The sequence below is a fragment of the Cygnus atratus genome, chromosome 12 (genome assembly GCF_013377495.2).
Source record: "Cygnus atratus isolate AKBS03 ecotype Queensland, Australia chromosome 12, CAtr_DNAZoo_HiC_assembly, whole genome shotgun sequence".
Classification (NCBI taxonomy): Eukaryota; Metazoa; Chordata; class Aves; order Anseriformes; family Anatidae; genus Cygnus; species Cygnus atratus.
This window is the reverse complement of record NC_066373.1, coordinates 1,048,475-1,061,351: the sequence shown is the minus strand read 5'-3', so window position 1 is coordinate 1,061,351 and position 12,877 is coordinate 1,048,475. Positions and strand designations below refer to the sequence as shown.

The window sequence follows — 12,877 nt, the reverse complement described above, 5'->3', positions numbered from 1 at the left end:
AGGCTGCATAGTTCAGAAAACTCTCTGTTGAAGCGTATTTGAAACTCCCTTAACTTCATAAGTCTGCATTTTTCTATATCTCATCTCTGAATTCAGCCTTTATTGTAAGTTCTTTGGGATACAGATCGCTTCATCTGTCTGTAGAGGGCTGTGCGTCCCTGACCTGAAAAATACACAGCTGTAATTTATAAAGACAAAGTGTGGGCATACCCAATATTTCTCTGTGCTGCACATCTTGTATTTCTTCTAGCTATATATTGCTTCTCTCTCTCTCTCTCTCTCTATGTATAAAGGTATTAATAGGTATAATACAGAGTCCATAAGACAATGTGTATACCTTGAGCTTGTGCTTGTACTTTGAGGGAGTGGCAAGCAAAAGCGATCATGTGAACAAAACTGCCTGTAACTTTCCACAGAATTTATAGTCAATATGAATATGTATAAAGAATTTGGCTGATTTACTACGTGCATTAATCTAATTTAAATGGTCCTTTTGTTCTTCACTTTCTACTTAACAGACTGTGGCCAGCTGCTACCTTCTGGACCAGCTGCACTGCCAGATGAGTTGATGGCTATAAGTCAGCCAGGTCAGCCACAGGGCGAGGGACAAGCAGCAGTGCCAACGCTTCTCTCCCAGCAGCTACCTGAGACTTCTCCTCTACCTTCAGCTATGGCACCCAATCAGAATATTGAGAAAATAGATGATCTGCTTGTGTCATTGCAAAACCAGGGGAACAACATGGCTGGCTCGTTTTAGTTAGGCAAGTAAGTAATGTGTTTGGGTTTACAGGTTCTTTCCTGCCACGCACAGTTTGTTCAGCAAGTTTTCCCCATGACTGTATCGCCATGCTTTAGGAGGTCAGCTAAAATATCAGTAATGCTGAATTAAGAACATACTATCAGTGGTTAGAATGAAGAGTGATTTAAAACAGTCAAAGGTCAGAATTTCTGTGAAACAGTTGGCTGAGACAGGTTTATTGTTTGATTGCTGTGTGTTTTGTCATCTGCTATTACAGTCCAGTCCTTTATTAGGAAGGAGCGAGTGAATCTCTGACAGCTTGGCAGATAAAAGCATTATAAAATATGGTTGTAGGTAAAAACTTAAGGCTTATTGGGTAACACACCTCAAATCTGTGCTATTCTGAAGTTGCTGTCTGGGTTACAATAATGCAATGTGAAAACAAGTTTCTGTAGAATATGGTGGGTATCGTGTGTCCCGTGGTGAGTGTTAAAAATGAGCTGACAGGATTGGCTCTTTCGAGGAAACATTCTGCTCTTGGAAGATGCCTTTTTCAGAGGGTTGAAAGAGGCTTTGACTACAAATGAGTACTGAGAATAGTAGGACTCTGGAATCTAGTATTGTCCGCAGTATGTAACTTGGCTTTAGAAAAGCGGGTTGACACCCCAAACCTCCCAGAAGCTTCACTGAAGTGAAAGTGTTTTGAGTGAAGTTATGAACTCGAGTGGAAGGAAAGCAATCCTGCTGTTTGAATGAGTGCTGCATTCTGATATTACTCATAGTTTCATGTCTGCTTGTGAAGGACACTTTCAAGGTGAAGTAACTACTTAGAAGTAAAGAGGATGACTTTTGTTAATTGTCTAACTATTTTTCCCCGCAGAAATTCAGTGAAGAAAGAGGTGAGGACTTCATAGATCCTTTCAGACCTTGTGACTCTGGATTAGGCAGCGTGGAACCGATTGCTCCTGTCAAAAAGTGGCCCTCTTCTCTAAAGAGCACATATGTGGCCAGTTGCAGTGTCTAGCACCTAAGGCTGTGATTGTAGTATTTGAGATTCAAGATTCATAGTGCCAATAATGCTGAAAAGCTATGCTTTGTTTTACTCGGGCATGGGATCGTACTGTTACCTGACTCCTAATGCCCACTAAGAGTGGGATGCTCTTTGAATTTGAAGCATATCTGGTCAGTTATTATTGTTGTTAGAAGGTAATACATGTTACCATGTTTACTTTTTTCCTCCTCTTCCTTCTTCACATCCCCTCTTTTGATTAGAAAAGCTAGTGAAGCAGAAACGTCAAATACCCGTGACATGAGCCATGACTCATAGCTATCAGTAAGTGAAGGGATTGCATGTTTTACAGTTAAGTGGGAGAGCTAATACTGTGATTTATTAATTGCAGTAGGTGGCAATGAAAATATTGATACTTATAATAAACAAGCAGAGAATTGCTTGCTACTGTAGATAGCCGGACAGAGGTGGGTGCTTCCCATCTGAGAATGTGATTAACGGTTTTCTGTGTCTCTTACATGTACCTGTACATAGAGAAAGGGTTTGGTGGCTCTAACAAAATGAAGAAATGAAGGGGAACTTTTAATTAAATTATACTCTAAAAATCTTATCCTCTTAAATACTTTCCACTTGAAAGGAACATTCTGCCTGGCTAAGGAAGCAGCTCCTTTTGTGTCTCGTGCTCTGACCGTATGGGTCAGATCTCGTTAAAGCTGCATTATCCATTTTCAAACCAGTCTTCTCCCTTTTGTTCTTCCCATGTTTTTCCTTCTCTCTTCCTCAGTTTCACATTGTGTTTTTTAAAAATATTAGATATCTACTGGCTTTAAAGATCAGAAGCAGCTTTTAGGAATCCATGGCACCTACTCTTGTGGTATTAAATTGCTTAGTCAGTAGAAGCTCTGAGAAATAAGGATTAAGGAAAGAGGAAACAATTTTTCCACTTCCCTCCAAATGCAAGAAACCCCCTTAACCAGTCATTTTCCAGCTGTTGCTGTTGTAAATCTCCAGTTTGACTTTACTCCAAGTAGGGGGCAAATTAAATCATTTTTACGCTTTCTTGAAAATTTCACGTCATCCTGAGCTGTTGCGTTTTTGGAGCATATTGAGCTCATTGCAGACTCGAAGTGTTTTTTTTCCTACTGACAGTCCCCCAAGTATAGCTTCTAGATTGTCATGTTTCAGTGGAAAAAAACGACTTGTTACAGAATGTAAAGACAACCCACTCCAAACCATGCAGTTGTGTTGTGAGGCATGTGAATTTCTTGGGTGCTCCAACTGTCCAGAAGGTTTTGTGATATCTCACTACAGCCTCGTCCCGATACTTGTTCCTTCTCCTTCTGCACGTAGAAAGCTGTTAGCGCAGCTAGAGCCGAACAGCTGTCATGTATGGCTATTATGCCTCGGTATAGTGTAGCTGGTATCATGTCATTTTTCATTTTTGTTATTTTAAATAACAAAGAGTAGTCTGTAAATGGTTTTTAAGTAACTCTAGTCTGTTTACTGTGTTTTTTCCCTGACTCGTGTGCTTAGTTGAGCCGTGTAGAGTTTTTGTTTGTTTTAATGTTGTTTCCTGTGTGTCAGTCTGTCATAACTTTCTTTTCTCTTTCTGTCTCTCTCTTTCTCTCTCTCATTGAGAGGCATTGAATTACGTTTTCAGTAGTAAGGCTTCTTGCCGATATGAAGGGAACTTTTCAGAAAGAGACCTGCTCTGGGTCATTTAATTTTGAATACAGTTTTCAATCGTTCAAGTTTTGGATGGTTTATATCTAATGTGTGTTTCATTTTTTTGGAAAGCTATATTTTGTATTTAGGAAATGGTATACTATTTTGCTATTTGTACTGAGTGAGTACATTGGCATAAATATAAAAATTTATATATATACATATATATAAAATATTCTTTTTGCCACACATTTTTGTGGTAAATTTGTGAGTTTGTCTGATGTTCTACCACAACGTGGCGTCTGATAACAGTGGGGGTGGGGTGGGGTTTGTTATGTCTATTGAGTATTTAAGTACTTTTTGCAACATAAATAACTTGTTCATCTCTCGCCATTCCATCAGGCAATTTATTGTTCCAACTGGCTATGAGAAGCTTCACTGTGTGTTTTGGTGTGTCTGTCACTCAGCAATACAATCTAGTAAGGAAACCTGTAGGCATTTAGGCATATATAGAATAATGGGATTTCATTCAGAATGAGCCATTCAGCTTTTATCCACTATCATTGTCTATTTAATATTTTATTATTAGTGCCTCTATGTTTTAACTTTTAATTTATGATTACGCTAAAATGTTTAAAGTTTTAATCATGAGAAAAAGAATTCCCTGCTTCTTACTGTCCAGAGCTGCTTTATAACCCCAAACCATACTTTTTCTTCCTGTGATTTTTATTTTTTTTCCTACTAAGAGAAAATACTAACAAAATCCTGTTATGGTTCATGATATGAAAACGGCAATCTTGCAGAATTGACTAAATGCTATATGAGGATGCGTAGAAGACTGCTAATTATGGACTGAAACAACTTGCAGATGGTTGGGGAAGTCAGTAGCCAGTTTCTCAAAAACGAACTGGTGACTTTTCGCAGGATTGCAGTCCCAGGACAAACTGTCAGGTGTCATCTGGGGCCTTCATACACAGAAGTAATAGGAATGATAAATTCACTCGTATGCTGCTTTAGTTTGTTCTATTGTTTTGAAGGGGTGTATCCTTATGTTGAAGTGCTGTTGGTCAGTGCCAAGTCACCAGGGACCAATTCTTCATTTAATAAGATGGGTGTCCAAAAGAGAACTTTATACCAAGACTGCTACAGCTCCAGGGGAAGGGTATGTTTGAATTGCGTATGTATTTTAGGCTGCTTATTAAAAAAAAAAGAAAAAAAGAAAAAGAAAAAAAAAGGGCTGTGCTATCATATTTTTCACTTCTGGATAACATTTCTTTTCTTGTGTTTAAATTTATCTTGTTCCATTTTAGGTCAATGTTTAAATGTACAACACTTTGAACATGTGATTTGGTTACAAAAAGTATTTGTCTTATGAATGAAAAGATTGCTCAGTGGTTGATTAGTGCTTGAACTGCTGCTTGCAAACAGCTGTTAGGAGGGATAAAGAGAGAGGTTTGATAACCCAATAAAGAACTTAAGGACAGCTTGCAGGATTTCATGGCAGAAAGACATGAGAACAGTGTGAGCCACATCTGTATTTTATCAGTCCTGAACATTTACTTTTGTGATTAACCAGTTGATATTGATAATTGGAGCTTATTCTGCATTTTTAATCCCTTTATTTACTCCCCTGCATGTTCACACTGGTGTGCCTGTTAGGCTGTGAGCAGATGGAGTGCTTGCCTGCAGAGCTGAGAGAGTGGTGTTCAAGTCTAATCCATTCTTGTTGAGAAAGTGAGGAGATACTGAGACTTTTGGTCTATAAATTCTAATCTCCTGACATAATTATAAAGGAGAACCTGCTATCATATCCACAAAGCAGCAGTTAAGTATGAAAGATATTACTAGATGGAAAATGAAAAGCTAGAGCTGCATTGCTCGGATGGGTTTTCTGCGTGTTGTCTTCTCTGCTGCTTGAGCTCCCTCTTAAGAGTTGTTCTCTGACCCTCCACGTTAAACGTGGGCTGCGCTCTCCAGCTGCGTGTGCCTCTGAAGCACCAACGATCCGCTCTCTGCACAGTGTCTGCGGTACGTGACGGTTTGTGGAACAATGATTTCTTGGCACAGATTAAAATCTGTGGAGACCTTTCTGCTAACCACCAGTTGTGACTTCTCATCTGCTTGTGCGTTGTTAAGAATAATAAAAAATGCTCGTGTGAAGTAGTGAAGTATTCAGTGAAGTAGTCACTGCACCAAGTCTGCCCGAATTTAAGAAGCGTTTGGACTGTGCACTTGGTCACATGGTCTAAAATTTTGGGTAGACCTGTGTGGTGCCAGGAGTTGGACTCGATGATCCTTATGGGTCCCTTCCAACTCGGGATATTCTATGATTTTATGATTCTATGAATAATGTAATACACAAAATTCTTAGCTAAACATCTCCTCTGGCAGGAAGTTACTGGTGCTTTGTTGCTTAATTAGCAAGTCCACGTTTTGTTATTAATTGCCTCTTCACTCCATATTCTTTCAGCACTTACTCAAGCCAAATGCTTTGCTATTTAACATAAAAATAGTTGAAGGAACAATTTCAGCCTTACAGTTTCAAAGTAGATGTTTAATCATCGACCATTCTAATTATCTTTTAATTATTGGCAGGGTGATTACTTTCAATTTAGTTTTATGATAGAATAAAACATCAACAGTTAAACATTTGTAAATTCGGCTTTTTTTTAAAACTGGAAATACTAAGGACCTGGGCAGCTGTATTAGTGGGCATTCCCCTCATTCAGGTAAGGGGATCAAGACTGAAAATCTTGTGAGTTTTGATTTAGGATCTAGTTTTTGAAAAGAAGACTTGCCTGAACAGATTTTCCACTCCTATTATCTCTGCAGAGTCTTCGGAAAGAATACCTAACAAGTGAGAAGCTTGCATTCATCTTAAAATGTAATTTAAATCAGAAAGGTTTTTGTTGGGCTGGAGCTGCACGTAGCTGCTGCCAAGCGTCTGTGTGCGTGCAGGCATGCGCATGCACCTTCACAAGGAGTTGGTAGAGGCTTTTACTGACAATTTTGGAATGTCACGCATCTGTATGACAATAGTCGGGTTACTTTTTCAGAGTAGTTACAGGAGAGGAGTATAAAGGACTGTGGACATTTCTCTGAGCGTTAGAAACGAGCGAGGAGAAGGAATTGCTTTGCATGCTCTGAACTGGAGGTTGGAAGTGAGAAGAGAACTTGATCGCTGGTGACTGTGATTGATGCCAGTTAGGAGCGGCAGCAGTCACCTGAGGGTACACCCAGGTGCATCCATCCGTCTGTGCACTTGCAGGCTGAGTGTCGAGCGCAGAGGATCCCTGTTTGAAATGTGATAAACTTGAGCATGGGGCTGTGAGGAGAGGCTTACACAGGAGAGGCTTTTCCTTTCATCTGTATAGGTATGTAAATATGCAATGCCTGTATATTCTAGGATTGTACATATGTATATAGAGGAATCATATCTATTATAAATAGTGGTAGACATATGCGTAGAATATTATTAATATTTACATTTTTATAAACCTGAAATAATGTTAATTTTCCTTCGTATGAGTTCATCTACCGAGGTTTTTGTAGTAGCTCATTAACAGTTGTATAAATGCCTTCAAGTACTGGATGTGAGTTGCTTCAGAAACTTGCCCTGCTTTTGAACTTCACTAATGTCCGTGGGGTTAAAGTGACTGTTCAAAACAGCTGTACACTTTTGTATTTTTATATATTTTTATTAATAGTTGCGAACATGATGTAACCAAGCAGTAGAACTGACAGCTTTGGTTAGGGGTCTGCCCACTGGCTGGGCTCAGCAGCAGCACTCGCTTTCTGCATCCATGTGCTCCTCTGCCAGCTTTCCCCAAGTGACTTGGCAGACGTCGGTGTGGAGGGCAGTTCCCTTTCTGAGTCTCCTAGCAGCCCGTACAGACGCAGAGTAGTGGTGTTTGTGGTGCTCAGTAGGAGCTGAACTGACACGAGCAGTTCTTTCCCAGTGGGGGGTTATTAATCATTCTTGCGTAGCAAAGGATGCCGGCTGCTGCTCAGCTGGGTTGCATTTGAATCAGGATGAGGAAGCGTAATCTGTAGGTCATTCCTCTTCTGTTCTGATTCTTGCGTGTAAGGGGAAGCATCTTTCATTTTGGTTTTGCTTTGTATTGAAGTAGCTGATGGCTAAAGCACTCTCTCCTTGAAACCGTGTGAAAGCTCCCTCCCTGGTTTCTAGCCGTGAGGAACGCTGCCCCAACTTGTTCCGAGTTCTTATAGATTGTGTGAGCGATGAAACTCTAAGGAAATCCGGAATGTAAAATCAAGAGCATGCATTAGTCCACCATGATTCTTGCCAAACCAGATGTATTCCACAGCAATTTGGCGTTAGGTTGATCGATAGACACCGTTGTCTCGTTACAGGCGTTTTCAAAGCATCTCTGCCAAACCGAAAGCAAATGTATTCTTTTTTAGCCTGATCTCCACCGCTTCTGGAGATGATCTTCTCTAGTTCTTGCTATTACAGTTTATGAAATTGCTTCTTACGCTCAGGTGTACTGGGACGAGGGTGAGGAATGTGAGGATTTCCTTGCTTGCCATGGGATTCTCACCGAAATTCTCCTTGCAAGTGCTCAGTTCAGACTCCAAAATTCCCACACCCATCCACAGCCCGCTGTAAAATACTCTAATTACGTGCAATTTTTTTGTATTCAGATTAGCAAAGGGTCCTATGTTCAGATAATGTAAATTGTTTAAACTTCTTTTTAGTCCATGGAGCTGCCCCTTGGTAAGTTGGGTGAAGGCCTGGCCTGAGCATCCCCTGCCCAGACAGGTCCCCGTGCACGAGCGCGCGGCGGCTCTGCAGGCTGGGAGAGCACAGCTCTCCCTGTTCAAAAGAGAGTGGCACTTCTAGGGATGGGAGAACTGGGAACCAGTTCCAGTGTCCTGCTTAAGAGATCACAGTGTTCCCGAAGCTTTTTAATTCCAAATGCTATTTGAAATGAGGCCATTTCAAATTTTTACATACATGCTTGTTGCTAATGAGTAAGCTCCAAAAAAGTTGAGAGCTTACTACCTCTTGATGCCTGCATCTTTCTTGAGTGGCTTACCTGCCTTTCTGCCATGTTTTTCTGGAGTGCACTGATCAACTGCTGAGCTGCCTTTTCCATTGTCCTGCAATGTGAAAGTAGCACCAGATATTCCTTCGTGCATTTCTGTGTATATGGCTTTCGTAGATGGGATTTCAAAGCACTGATACCCAGTGTTTTCAGTTTGTTCTATGAGGGGATATTTCATTTGCATCTATGTTTTTAGCTATCCTGTGATAACTTGTTAAATATTAAAAAAAATATTTTGCTTCTATTGGGACATTTGTATACTCGCAACTATATTTCTGTAAACAGCTGCAGTCAAGAATAAAACAATGAAAGTTTTCATTTTGCAGTGTAAAGTCTTGTTGTGTTTTTTTGGTTTGTTTAGGTTTTTTTTCCCAAGGGCATCTTCCCTCTGCCAAGAGAAAGTGGCCATTGAGTGCGGAATAAATCCCTCTGGTTACCCTGGCTGCCAGCTCAGGAAGCACTGGGAAGACAAGAGCACGTGTGGATTTGGGGCTTTGGTGTATCCTGCTCGAGCTGTTGCATAAGGAAAGGCACCGTGGCATACACACGCTTTGGGAAAAAAAAAACACAAACCAACTTGCAGTGTTTCTTCTTGACTTTGCCTTAAGTCCCCAGTCACGTACGTGGCTTACTACCCACGCCACAGCTTTGTAACTTCAAAGCATTCGAGGTTATTTTCATGGTCGGCCTGAGGTGGGATCCCCTCTGAGGGGCTGATGGGGATGTGCTCAGCCCTCCCACAGCTCCGGCGGGGGCTCTCCAGGGGCGGCTGGGGATGCTGCCTCTGGCAGAAGAGAAGAGTTTGTGCCCAGGCCTCAGTTCCCGTGTGCCTCGGCACAATCCCCCTGGAGCTGCATCGTAGCTGTGGTCATGCCGACGTGCCTGAGGTGACCCGGGGAGGCCGAGGCCCAGCTGCGTCCCCCCGGTGCCTCCCTGCGGGGTTGGCAGCGGCTTCACCCTGTGCACGTTCGGCTCAGCTCGTTGGGCTGGGTCAGCTGCTGGCAGCAATGCCAAATCCTAGAAAACCTGCCTGGTAGCTTTGCTGGATGAAAATAAACCTAATAGAAATATAGTGAATTAATTTCAGAGAAAATATGCCTCGGTAAATGTGGTTACATTCTTTGGGACAAGGTTGAAAAAGATACTCTGTGGGAAAGGCAGTGCCAGGTGTGTTAGTTCCTTCTCAGTATTTTCAGTGATGAGCAAAGCCGGAGAAGTAAAATTTGGCAGAAGTCTGGGCTTGTGCGGAGAGCAGTCTGGGCACGCAGCACCATCAAGAAAAGTCGTTCAAGGGCAAACAGGCGTTGAGTTGGAGCAAGGAGCGCGTGCGCCCCAAGAGCACAAGCACCTAAAAACCAATCGGAGAGGTCTTGTTTGTCTTTTTGCTTGGTAAAACAGGCTTTCTGCACTTACTGGACAGCAACATTACAACAGGGGTAAGAAAACACATTGAACTTACCCCGAGAGCTGGACAGAATGCATTTTTGTGACAGACACGCTCAAGCAGCTCGCTCTGTGGAGCTTTGAGCACCGCTGAGCTGTGTGCTGGCAGCCCTGGGCAGGAGGGAATAACGAGCCTGGCTCGTGCATGTTGATGTGGAAGGAAGGGGTGCTTTGGTGATTTCTGTGGTTTACTCTTTGGATTATTATTGTGTAATGGTGCATCCAGGTCTTTAGCTTCTGCCCTGGACCTGCCGCCGTACTTGGCTGGCTCTGTCCCCGGCTGGGACCTGTGGGACCTGCGCCCTCTCAGCTCCCCGAGCCCAGCTCTGGAGCCTCAGCAATGTCCCACGTGTGCTGCGTGTGCCCTGCCCTCTGCGCGTTCCTTCCACGTTGTGCCGGGTTCGCTGCCCACGCCAAGGATCCCTCCCCATTCCCCCTGCTGTGACGTGCGGCCATGGGTCCCGGCACCGCTGCGAACACCGCGCAGCTCAGAGCAGCCGCCGGGCTGCTCCCCGTTCCCTCCACCTCTGCAGGAATCGCTGCGGGCCGGGGAGGCCGTCGGACCCCTCGCCTTTAATTAACCTGGTGTGCCCGTGCGATTCCTCGCAATGCAGCCATTTAATCAGTGCAGTGCCCAGGCCAGGGGAGGGGGCGTGCAGGCGTGCCCCCCCTGTATGGCATGTGTGAGGTGCCAGGACCTGCTTCCCCAGGAAGGACGGGAAGGGGAAATTAGGGCTGATTTTAGTCTCCAATTTCTCAATGGCCCTGGATGGGGCCCTGCCACACTCTGTTTGCAGCCGGGCTGCTCAGTGCTGCCGTGGGGCCCACGGTCTGGGGGGCTTCTGCCCCCGTCTGGGGTAGGCACGGGGCAGCCCCGGCTCGATCGAGTCCCTGGGGTAGCCTGGGGAAGGGGCTCAGGCACGGCACCAACACCACTGCTGATTTCCAGACTGCGGTTTATTGGTCATGTTCACATGGATGGTGTCGACCAAGGGCCACGCCGCAGCCCCCAGCACCCTGAGACCTCACTTTTGAGTAAACTCATGCAGGAAAATGACAGGAAAGAGACAGTAGAAAAAGAGAGAGAAAGATGAAGGGCTGGGGCACCATCTTCATGCCCCCCTGGCCCTGGCAGTGCAGTGGATGTGGGGCCAGGCCTCGTCCTCGCCACGCAGGGCTGGGCGCACGGCAGCGATGGGCCCAGCAGTACCCCGAGGCCTCTGGCACCTACTCTGGGGCCTTGAGCTGCTCGTCGGGGGGAAAGGCCTTGCCCAGGTGCTGCCCCACCATCAGCCCCCGCGGCTGCCCCTCCTGCTGCGCCAGCACCTCCTGCTTCAGCACGAAGCCGCCCGCCATGCTCAGCTCGAAGCAGCTGTTGGGGATGAAGCCGAGGGGCTTCTCCTCCCAGATGGCAGCCAGGCGCCTCCGCCAGGCGCTCAGCATCTGCGCCCGTGCCTCGGGGGTCACGTACCGCACGCTGTAGCAGATCTGAGGTGCCAGCACCTAGAAGCCGCAGAACTGCAGCATGCCCCGCTGCCGCCGGGAAGGGGGAGATGTCAGTGCGGCCCCCTCGGCTCCACTCCGTCCCCAGCCCCAGCCCCAGCCCCAGCCCCACCTGCATGGGCCAGAGGAATACGTTCATGTCACCGTTGATGCCCCTGGGGGTGTACATGGACTCCAACCCGCTGGTGGTGAACGACAGCACGGCCTTCTTCTTCTGGAAACGGCAGGCATGAAGGCAGGGGGTGCAGGACCCCACGGCAGGGGGCAAGGCCAGCATCTGGTGCCCCCGGCCCCCCGCCCAGCCACCTACCTGGAAGCGCCCCTGCTCGTAGATGGTGGCCATGGAGTAGGCGAAGCCTTGGATGATGACGCGGTCGAACCAGCCCTTGAGGATGGCCGGCATCCCTAACCACTGCAATGGGAACTGGGAGAGCAGGCGGCGCTGAGGCTGGCAGCTAGCACTGCCGCCTCCCCCAGCCCCCAAGATAGATGGCGATGGCTGCGGTCGTACCGGTGATGTCGCGACGCGAGAGCACAGGGTTGAACCCCATGGCGTAGAGGTCGGAGATGGTGACGTCCCAGCCCTTGTCCCGCAGCATGCTGGCAGCCGCCTCCGCCATGGCGTGGTTGAAGGACGTCTTCTCCAGGTGCGCCAGCACGATCAGTGCCCTGCGTCCTGCGGGGAGGGGCAGCTCAGCACCCCTAGCAGCAGGGCCCACAGACCCCCCAGGGATGTACCCGGGGGCACCCACGATGTCCTGCAGGCACCCTTGGGTGCCCCATGGACACTGCAAGGAGCCCCCACACGGATGGCCCCGGCCCCCAGAGGCCTGGGGCTGCCCCACCAGCCCCCACCAGCCCCACAGCTGCCCCCAGGCACGTTGCAGTGGTAGGGCACAGCAAGCAGGCTGTGCCGTGCCATGCCATGACAGAGGTTGCAGCTCCAAGGCCATGAGGGCAGCAGCCGGGAGCACAGTTAATTAATCCTTGCTCCCAGTTAACGCCGCCAGCCAGGCTGCAGGGAAGGGGAAACGCCCGGGGCTGGGAGCACCACAGCCCCGGTGCTGCTCGTCAACTGTGGGTGAGGCCGAGCCGTCTCCTGGGGCCCTGGGCAGGATCCGGCCGTGCCGGTGCTGGTGCTGACCTACCTGCCATGGCCAGGGCTGCTCGGCTGCCGGGAGCGGGGCTGGAGCACTGCTTGCCACTGCTGGATGCCGGACCGGACTTTGCTTGGGGCAAGGCTGGACGAGTCCCCGGGAGGCTGGGTGAGCAGCCAGCGCGTGCAGTGCCGTGACTCAGCACCACTGCCCAAGGGGCGAGTCCAGCCTCGTGTTCCTGCCGTGCCCAGTGCCCGGGGGCATTGTGCTCCGTCTGGAGCAGCCATGCCTCCCCCTCCGTGCCGCCTTCACTCCCACCAAGCTGCCAGCCCCCTCGTTACTGCCTCTTGTT

At 47.0% G+C, this 12,877-nt stretch overlaps 2 protein-coding genes across 4 annotated transcripts in view; one reads left to right on the top strand and one right to left on the bottom strand.

The window, feature by feature from the left end:
* The window catches only part of NFAT5 (nuclear factor of activated T cells 5), a 58,108-nt gene extending 49,294 nt beyond the window's left edge, over positions 1–8,814 (top strand). For all 3 annotated transcript variants that reach the window (XM_050713130.1, XM_035566219.2, XM_035566220.2), the window contains exons 13-14: positions 519–765; positions 1,620–8,814. In XM_050713130.1, coding sequence (XP_050569087.1) covers positions 519–757 — 239 coding nt within the window. In that variant the 3' untranslated portion in view covers positions 758–765; positions 1,620–8,814. The remainder of the gene's footprint in view (positions 1–518; positions 766–1,619) is intronic.
* Positions 8,815–10,866: 2,052 nt separating this feature from the next.
* NQO1 (NAD(P)H quinone dehydrogenase 1) lies at positions 10,867–12,685 on the bottom strand. The gene is given in 5 exon segments (XM_035566218.2): positions 10,867–11,458; positions 11,541–11,642; positions 11,739–11,936; positions 11,938–12,104; positions 12,577–12,685. Coding segments are annotated over 5 exon segments (780 nt in total). The 5' UTR covers positions 12,584–12,685; the 3' UTR covers positions 10,867–11,152.
* Between the last annotated feature and the right edge of the window lie 192 nt (positions 12,686–12,877).